Source organism: Triticum aestivum, chromosome 2A (assembly GCF_018294505.1).
Source record: "Triticum aestivum cultivar Chinese Spring chromosome 2A, IWGSC CS RefSeq v2.1, whole genome shotgun sequence".
Lineage (NCBI taxonomy): Eukaryota > Viridiplantae > Streptophyta > Magnoliopsida > Poales > Poaceae > Triticum > Triticum aestivum.
Window position 1 is genome coordinate 720,359,825 of NC_057797.1, and position 9,980 is coordinate 720,369,804.

Consider the following 9,980-nt stretch of genomic DNA (forward strand, 5'->3'; position numbering starts at 1 on the left):
GGCGGCGCGAGACGGCGACGACGACGGGCGACGGCGGGGACAGCGACGACGACGACGGACGACGGGCGACGGGCGGCGAGGACGGGTTCGAGCGGCGCGCGAGAGGTTGGAGACGAAAGAAGTGGGGAGATCTAACTGAATTTTCGTAAGTGTTGTATATATAGGAGAGGTCTTTAATACCGGTTGGAGCCACCAACCGGTACTAAAGGCCAACTTTGGCCAGGCCAAGAGGCGGGAAGAGCAGGCCTTTAGTACAGGTTGGTGGTTCCAACCGGTACTAAAGGCCTCGCACTGCCACCCCAAAGTTTAGTCTCACATCACCGGGCGAAGGGCAGCCGCACTGGTTTATAAACCCAGCCGCGGCTACCTCTTTGAACTCCTCTATATAGCAGGCTTCTGGGCCTAATAATTTAGGGCGCGCTGCCCTGTGAGCCTGCTGGCCCTTCTGGGCCTGCATTTGCACACCCTAAGTCTGGCAGGCCCACTGGGCAGCGCGCCAACAATTTTTTTATATAGTTTTTTATTTTCTGCATTATTTATTTTCTTCTATTTATTTTTGAGTAGTTTTTTATATAGTTTTTTCTTTTCTGCATTATTTATTTTCTTCTATTTATTTTTGAGTAATTTTTGTATAGTTTTTTTCATTTTCTACATTATTTCTTTTCTTCTATTTATTTTCTTCTAGAAATTGAATGCTGCATATTGAACAATTAGGTAAATGACCGAAAAACAACAAATGATGTCAGAACATGTTGGAAATTGATGACGTCGCTTTGAATACTGCATACTGAACACAAAAGAAGTCCGGAGTTCAAATAAGTTTAAAAAACATTGAAGTGGCCGTGTAACAGATGAGTTCTCGTCCGAAACCCTGATACTCCGAAAGAGTATGTCCAGTTTGTACACGAAGTGCGTCCAGTTTTTGCCGTGACCCTCTCTACTCTTTCGCGCATGCTATGCGGGTGATATGATGATACCATGCCAAGTTTCAACATTTTCAGGATTCATTTTGTAGTGATTTTTAATTTCACGGTCATTTAGCTCTCTAAACAATTAGGTAAATGATCGAAAAACAACAAATGATGTCAGAACATGTTGGAAATTGATGACGTCGCTTTGAATGCTGCATACTGAACACAAAAGAAGTCCGGAGTTCAAATAAGTTATTAGAAATAAAAAAGAGGTGCAATGCTGGTTAATTTGCTTCAAGCCATTCGGAATAGTATAGACTGCACTGCACATAGCTCAGTGCAATCTATGCTATTCCGCAAGGCTTGAAGCTAATCAACATGTAGGTGAGCATTGCAACTCTTCGTCATTGTCTGTGCACTCACGACTTATAAACCGCTCATACTGCCTCTCTCTTGGCGAGGTGGGACTAAAAATCAGCTTACAAAGAAACTCTAGTACCGGTTCATGGCATGAACCAGTACTAAAGGTCTTCATGGGGGCCCCAGACTGACCATAGCCTGACACAGCCTCATTAGTACCGGTTCGTGGCATGAACCGGTACTAAAGGTTACCCACGAACCGGTACTAATGATGCCCGCCCGCCTAGCCGTTGGAACCGGCACTAATGGTCACATTAGTGCCGGCTCAAATTCAAACCGGCACTAATGTGCTTCACATTTGACCCTTTTTCTACTAGTGATACTAGAACTCTATCATTGATCTGTCTTGTGTGAGTATCACCACTTTTCTGCTTTTCTTCATCATCAACAAGCAGGTACTCATAGCCATGGGAACTCAGTATCAATTGAGCATGGCGTGCCCAACTGACATAGTTGCCAGGACCTGACAACCTCACTGGATTTGGTTCCAGGGCATACTTAACTGTCTCTGGGACTGCTTTAAGCTGCTGCTGCTCAAGCAATTTACTGAAAATTTCATAAATTTTTTCTATACTTGCACCCCTTGACTTGTCTTTAGATTGTTCTGACATTTCCAATGCAAAAGCACACCCCAAGCACACTCAACAATTGTAAGATTCACCACGCAAGGTGCTACTTGCTGTAGTACACGAGCCTGATTTAACTTGGCCTCTCCACTGCTTGTAATGGAGATCTCACGCAGGAGAATAGCAGCCAAAAAACAAACTTGGAGATGAACTAGCTATTGGCGTGATAGGTACCAGGAAGAACGATGGCACTTTGGGGATGAAATTGACTTTGCCGCAAACCACTCACCAAACCGGAGCAGCGCTGCAGACCTATGGCCGGGTCGGACGGCGGACTGCAGCAGGGATGAAGACGGGGATTCGGAGAGACTACACCACAACACACGACTGCAGCGACCGCAAGCTCCAGAGTACGGCGACACAGCACCTCGTCGGCGGCCAATCTTCGCTCAAAATTCCGGGTGGAACACGCAGGAACGAACCTGCTCTGGTGCCATATTGAATCTCATACGAAAATCATGCAGATTTGAGTGAGCTAGGTTGAAGAACGGAGAGAGAGAGAGGCAGAGGCGATGGATGGGAAATTTTCTAGATCTCATCTCGATCCATCTCTCTATTCTCTATCTATATTATTTGTACATTTTACACTTCAGCCCTCTTACAGATATATAAATTCCAACTCACACCAATAGAAGCAAATAATGGGGGCCAACGATGAGCAAGTTGATCAAATGCAGGAGTATGATGTGGGGAAGAAGATAAGTGATTTTCTGTTGCAAAAGAGATACCTAGTAGTTCCGGATGATGTGTGGGAAACAGACACATGGGAGCAAATAAACAGGACAATTAAAGCCTTTCCAGACGCATCTAATGGTAGTAGAGTACTGCTAACCACACGAAAGGAAGATGTTGCAAATCATGTTCAGATGCCAACCCATGTTCATGTTTTGAAGCACTTAGATGAAGAGAAAAGTTGGGAACTTTTTAGTAGCAAAGCTTTACCATCATACAAAAGATCTGTCATGTGTGATGTGGATGAGTTTGAAGAGGTAGGGAGAAAGCTTGCTCATAAATGTGATGGATTGCCACTTGCATTGATAGTGTTGGGGGGTTATCTATCAAAGAATCTGAACACACAAGCATGGTCTGATGTGCTATTTGGCTGGCCGTTAACCAAAAGCACACAAATGATGCGAGATATACTAGCTCGTAGTTACAAGGATCTGCCCTGTCACTATTTAAGAACTTGCTTCCTCTATCTTGCTGCTTTTCCTGAGGATTATGAAATACATGTGCCGAACCTTATTGAATTATGGATGGCCGAAAGCTTCATTCCGCATACACCAAGTCATAAACCAGAAGAAATAGCACACAAGTATGTTACTGAGTTGGCTCAGAGAAACTTGATTCAAGTTGTCCATAGAAGCAGGGCACATAAATGGATTCAAACAATAAAGATTCATGATATTTTACGGGACTGGTGCATAGAAGAAGCAAGACAAGATGGTTTTCTTGATATTATCGACAAAAAAGGGCAGGTCAAGCTTCCTCTCTCATCATATGTAGTTCCGTTTTATGTTTCAATATATGTCAATTGTGTCATGTTATTTGACATCTAGCTGACATATGGATGCATTCTACAAAATGCAGGTCAGGCTAGTGCAGCATCGTATGATACCATGATTTGTCATCGTTCTTCTTTCCAAAACCTGAGTGGACAAATTTTACATGGAACAACTCCTATTCTCCGAACTCTCTTTGGCTTCGGACTCTCATCAGTATCTCTACCTAAAATGACTTCCTTAAGGGTTCTTCACATCCAAAACTCAATCCTAAAGGATTTTTCTAGGACAATTGGAGGGTCCATTCACCTAAGGTGCCTTAGATTGACTGGATGCAGACATGTAGTTCTCCCTTCTTCAATTGGAGAACTCCTTTATTTGCAGACTATAGATCTCAAAGGCACTGAATTGGACTCGCTAGTACCAAACTCCCTCTGGGATATTCCTACTCTAAGGCATGTTTACCTGAATAAGGAGTTTTCTCCACCAAAGAGGTTGCAACAAAAAGAGCTTCAGACCTTCTGGTTAGTTGTTAGATCCTTTGGCACTGAATTGTCAGCCTAATGACAGAACTGACAACCTTCGTATGGCACACGACCAAGACCAACTGCCCTGCAGAGATGATGAATGTTATTGCGAACATGCCGCACCTGGTTTATATTTACCTTGAGCAGTTCAATGTGCTCGATAAGCTTCCGGAGAGCCATCACTTCCCACAAAGCCTGCGAGAGCTCCATCTATCTGCTGATGTCATTAAGCAAGACCCGATGCCAATCCTGGAGAAACTTCCCTGTCTTGTGGTGCTCGTGTTGCAGGGGTATGACGGGCATACCATGTGCTGCTCTGCCCAAAGGTTTCCTCGTCTGCAAGAGCTACAACTTTTTGAGTTTTCCATCGAGGAGTGGAGGATGGAGATTGGGGCAATGCCAAAGCTCTCCACCTAACATTTGCATGGTGTAAGAAGATGAGCAAGCTCTCGGAGGGGTTGCTGCATCTTCCGTCCCTCACTTACCTGGACCTGAGCTATATGCCCCTGATCTCCGAAGATGACAACATGCTGGAGGAGCTGCGGGAGAAAGGATGTGAGGTGGAGTAATTGATCACGAGCACAGATGTGCTCGATATCCTATGCGTTCGGTGCTGCAAGGGGATCTGGGCCAATTCTTTATACGGTGGGCTAAGAATTGCAGGTAAATGGGCATTGTGTGAGAATACGTGTATGCCAGACCTGGGAAGTGGGCCAGTTCAGGAACGGCCGTCAACCGGTAACGGGCTGAGCCGTGGCCCAGTTTTGCCTACGTCTATCTGATCCGTGGCTCTGATAAGTCGACTAGTCTCTTCCTTTGCCTAAAAAAAAAAAACTAGTCTCTTCTTCCCCAACTCGGCCGCCATGAGAGGAAGTGAGAGGGAGAACAGGGGCTCGACGCGCAAATGGAGCTCCTCATGTAGCAAGAGGTATGTCGGTCCGATGCATTTTTTTTGTCCACCGTAGCGTGCGATTTGAAGAGTGGAGCTCAGGCGGCTAGGTTTTCTATGCTTTCTCCGCCACAGATCCACTCTGATTGAGGAGGTCGGGGAGAGTATGGTGTCGGAAGGTTCGTCGGCGGATGGTACCAGGGGGACGTCCGTGGAGGTGGCGCTGCAGGAGACCACGGGTGTTCGCGGCGGATCCGCGGGCGTCTGTAGCGGCGGCAATCGATGGAGAGAAGATGAATCCCCAGGCTCTTGGTTGGAATAAGAGGTGAGGGAAACTAAATTTAAATTGAGCAGTGATTTGAAGAATTTCAGCAATGTATTTTCAAGCTGTGTATAGTCGTGCAGTGTTGATTGAATTTTTTTTTGCGACTGTAATCCATGGTGTGATATGAACTAGTGTTAAAGCTTGTTGTTTTCAACGGTTAATTTAATCTATCAGCTATGTAATTTCAATTGCAATTTGGTTGTCAGTGGATCAAATTGGTTGACACAATCATTTGTAATCGCACTGAAATTTAATTGAGCAGTGCTATGAATAATTTCATTAACGTATTTTTCCAGCTGTGTATGGTTGTGCTGTGTTGATTGAATTTTTTGTGACAGTAGATAGCCGATGCATCTTGTCGATTTAAAATTGGTAGACACATCATTTCAATTATAATACAGCTTGGGGAGGTCGTACTAAGCTCTAGTACTGAGCAGTGGAGCCATTTACATGGATTTTGAGAGCACATTAAGTATTACTATCTACATAATAAAACTTTGTAGATCCATGACAGCAGTCGCCAGGGTGTTAATTAAACATTCATCTAAGATGGTGCAAAATGTGGAATCTGCAGTTGGAAATGGAAAATGTTGTAGATGCTATTTAGTTTGGTCTATGTTCCGTCCTGTTGCATACAAGATGAATGAAGTGAGTGCAGAAGGTTGATGGAAAAATATAGCATAAATGAGAAACAATGCAAAGTGGTTTCAAATGGATGATTGCCGGCACCGGGTTGTATGTGGTTCTATGTTGTCATGAAAAAGGTCTAGAGCATATGGAGAGTGTGCAAAATTCAGATGATTTCCGGCACCGGGTTGTATGGTTCTATGTTGTCATGAAAAAGGTCTAGAGCATATGGAGAGTGTGCAAAATTCGGAAGTGCTGGATAAAAACTGCGTGCAGCTGATTCTAAATACTGCTCTCCTTGAATGACTTACGTTAGCAAGTTTTAATATATGTGGCTAGAATTCTGTGTACATTGCCTGTGGAATTATAGTGTGATGATAATTAGCAATGGATTGTCAGATGTAAATCCATAGTCTAAACTGGTATGGATGCAGCATTTAATTTTTTTAGAGAGAAGTTAACCATGATCATGGACACATGTAGTGTATAGTGCATTCGTATTTTGCAGGTATATCTATCTTGGCCGTGGTAGATGGTGAATCCAAGGTGCTGATCTAGTCTCCAATTTGTTGACTCATCTCTTCTTCTTATGGCCATGGCTGCGCGCGGGTTCTCATTTGTTGAGGAGGTGGATGAGAGCGCAGTTCCAATGGATCCGGCGGCTCCGGTTGCTGTGGTTTCGTTACCGGGCACCGTCCAAGTGACAGCGACACGCAAGGGGGCTGGCAGCGCCGGCGCCGACCATGAGTGCGGACGCACAGATCTGCGAGGAGGGAAGGGGAGGGGAGGATTGACGCGAGTCGTCATCGCAGGCGTCAGAAATGTCCATGGGGAAGATGACCCCGCAGCCACCTGGATGGGCTAAGAGGCCCGTCAGCTCGAATCCCTTTTGTAGTTTTCCATTTACTGCACTTTGGAAATTGATATAGTTGGAAAGTTTACAATTGCAAGCAGAGTGTGACACTGGATTAGATGGGGGTGGCATCAAAGTGATGTAGGATTAGAAAAACTGGATTAGTGTGTGCTCTGGGCATGAATGGACAGTTAAAATGGAAATTCTAGAAGCACAGTCAGCCCACTTTGGGTGTGGTTTTCATGGGTTTCCAGGTACAAGACAATGAACATCGAAGCATTCCATTGTTGGTGCTTGTGAGCGGCAGAAAATGCATATGAAAGCTCATTGTTGTGGGACGGTTTTAGTTCTTTTCATGTTTCCCGAGATGAGCTGGGTGTAATTGCTGTTCGATGTGGTTGTTTGGTTCGGAAAATGTGGCCAATTGTTAGATTTAAATTTTAATAGCTATGTTGATGAGGCTGTTGGGTTGGGAAATGTCTGCATCTCTTAGATTTAATCCCTGTTTCATGAGGATGTTGGGTTTGAAAGTGTAGCACAACTCCTAAGGCATGGTCACTGCAATTGCAGGGTGAGGATAGGCACAGGCACTCATTGCAGGAAACCATGCCCGTCGTGTGTAACTGCATTTGAGAAAGTTGTAAGGGGGTATGCAGAGAACCCTTCAGAGAACGTCATTGTGCTGATGCTGGGCTCAAGCTTCGATTCGCTCGGAGAAGCTTATGATTTCTACAACTTTTATTCCTGGGAGAGGGGATTTGGAACAAGGTACAAGAAGAGTAGAGTGAATGTCGAGAGGATGAAGGGCATGCAGGAGGTCATGTGCGGGTGATTGGTATGTGCCGTCGGCAGACAATATAAATTATTTTCTATTTTTTTGCTTGTGGGTAATTTATGCACATGCTGTGATATTTTTTTGCAGGGGAAAGGCCGGCGTGGAGAACACTAGGTCTAGGTCCTGCCGGTGTGAGTGTGCCGTTTATGAAGAAGTCTATGAAAAATCTGCGTGGAAAGATAGCAAGGAGCAGGCGGATGACGATGTGAGGAAGACAAATGGAAGTGTTTGCTGAATTGGGGGCAAAGGATCTACACTTTACATACCATGTGCAGGCAGACAAAGAAGGTCGGATAAAAAACGTGTTGTGAGCGAATGGCAGCAACAGTCTGCAATACAGTTTCTTTGGCGACGCAGTGACGTTTGGTGCAACGTACCAGACGAACCTTTACGACACATATTCAGACTTTTTGTTGGGGTTAACAACAATTTTCAGAGTATTATACTGCCTGGTGTACTGGTATGCCACTAGACTGACGAGAGTTTTGAGTGTGTTTTTCCAGACTTTGTACGGATGATGAGAGGCGTGGTGCCGAAGACAATACTCATTGGTAATATGGCTTGTTTGATGATGTACGATCATCACCTTATGGTTCTTCTAGGATGAACTGATTAACTTGCTTATGTCATGATTGCAGACTAGAATCGGACGAAGAATTGCATAAAAGAACATGGCTGGACAGGGGTGATGTCCCCGAAGCAACCCCGGAAGCCTGCAAGGTGTGAGAATTGTGGGTACGTATGAAGGCCATAAGAGGAACACCTGCACCAAGGCAATGGAGATGAGGTTAGAAAATGTGTGATGCTGGAGTGTAGTGCTAGGTCTAAGGGGCTGTTCCTGGTTATTTGTAACCTGTGATGTTGTGTTGTCGTGGACTATTTCTGATTTGGTGTTGCACTGGTTGGCGGGCTGAACTGTAGTTAAAAAAATCTGGCGTTGTTTCAGTTAATTAATTGCCCATGGTGCGATGATGGCTGTAGTCATAGTTGCATGCTTGATGTTACTGATTCTTGCAGTTTGTAGTGTTGAATCCTTGGCTTGGGGTGATTTTGCTTATTCTTGAAGTCTGGTTCGTTCTGTTGAATGCTCTGGTTATTCAGATCTAGGGTAGAGGTGCTGTGGAAAAATGGTGGGGGGAGAGGGGATGGAGAAAAATAAAGGGGCCGATGTACACGGCGTCCGTTATTACATTTGAGCCGTGGCCCAGAACGGTGTCCCGCGCCTAAGCCTTCTTGCGTTAGACGGCAACTGTCGCATTGATTGCGATAGATGGGTGGACCATGGCCTTGAATTTGTGCGCATATACCATATGGAATACCCTGACACATACGGTGGGCTGGTGGGGATCTAGATGCCAACGGGCGATTCAGATAACGAGCACATATGAGACCGAGCTCAGAACAACACTTCCCCATAGCTATGCCCTTCCCCCTTCTCTTGTCTTCCTTCCTTTTATATCCTTTTATTTTATTTTACTACTATATGGATTCAAGAGTTAAAAGAGGCAAGCTTTGTAGTACTTTTGACTTCCTCTCTGTTCATCGCTGCCTGTTTGTTTGGAATGATGGTTTTAGCATCGACAGCTTGCACTTTTTTAAGGCATTTCTTTTGGGCTTTTTGCAGGTGGATGATACACGTAAATGAAAATTGTGGTGCTCTTTGCAACTTTACATGCTGCGGACATGTTTATTTTTTTCCCTAATTCTGAAGGTGGCAAGAGAGGAATAAATATTTCAGTATGATAGATGTGCTAGTTTTCGCAACTGTCATTTCCTGCAAATTTGTCTCTCTGTTTACCTGAATCCAGTACAATAAAGTAGATGGAACACCTGTTTCAAGATGGTGGTGTATATGTATTTCTGATCTGTGCAAACCTTCATGGATTATGCTTTCCACAAACATACTACTCTGATTAGCCGATTCATGGTGCATTTCACTCTCCGTGTTCACGGTGAGCACTCACTATTATCAATTCAGGTATTGTTAGTTTCTTGATGCAACGTTTCAGACTCATATATCTCAGGTTTTACTTTCTCTTTTGCCCATTTTTTTTCTATACCTGACAAACTGAAAAGAGACTGGCAGATTAATTGCTGTGGATGGATTTGAAATAGGAAGCAGAGTGAATCAGATTGTGTATGTAAATATCTTCTGATTGTTTGAATCAGATTGTGTCTGTACAGAATTTGTATGTATTGCTCCAGACAATTCAGAACTTATATGTGCTTCGTATGGTCGATTTTATGGGTAGCAGTGTTGATTATTCATATCTTGGAATGATGCATTTCTAGATGGAGAAAGAAAGAGTAGATATTTGTCTGTTTTTATCATTGATCGATGCAAATTGTACAGTATCGTTCAACTTCCCTCCCCCCTCTGAAACTAGACAGCTAAGCATTGGCAGGTAGTCAAAAAAAGAAGTACTCATATGTTCTTTGTCGCTGAAATTTATTACACTTGCTGT

The 9,980-nt window shown here is 44.1% G+C and overlaps 1 protein-coding gene and 1 long non-coding RNA gene across 3 annotated transcripts in view; both read left to right on the plus strand.

Annotated features, from left to right (window-relative positions):
• The window catches only part of LOC123191918 (putative disease resistance protein At1g50180), a 12,089-nt gene extending 7,686 nt beyond the window's left edge, over nucleotides 1-4,403 (plus strand). The window contains exon 2 of the mRNA XM_044604462.1: nucleotides 4,078-4,403. Within this exon, the coding sequence (XP_044460397.1) occupies nucleotides 4,078-4,403 (326 nt within the window). The remainder of the gene's footprint in view (nucleotides 1-4,077) is intronic.
• A 392-nt stretch (nucleotides 4,404-4,795) lies between these two features.
• Nucleotides 4,796-9,545, plus strand: LOC123190530 (uncharacterized). 2 transcript variants are annotated; one of them, XR_006496377.1, is made up of 6 exons: nucleotides 4,796-4,914; nucleotides 5,011-5,200; nucleotides 7,251-7,515; nucleotides 7,603-8,066; nucleotides 8,154-8,302; nucleotides 9,140-9,545. It is a non-coding gene; the product is annotated as an uncharacterized lncRNA (long non-coding RNA). The 2 variants fall into 2 exon arrangements; XR_006496376.1 differs by lacking the exon at nucleotides 9,140-9,545 and having other exon boundaries at nucleotides 8,154-8,580.
• The last annotated feature ends 435 nt before the right edge of the window (nucleotides 9,546-9,980 follow it).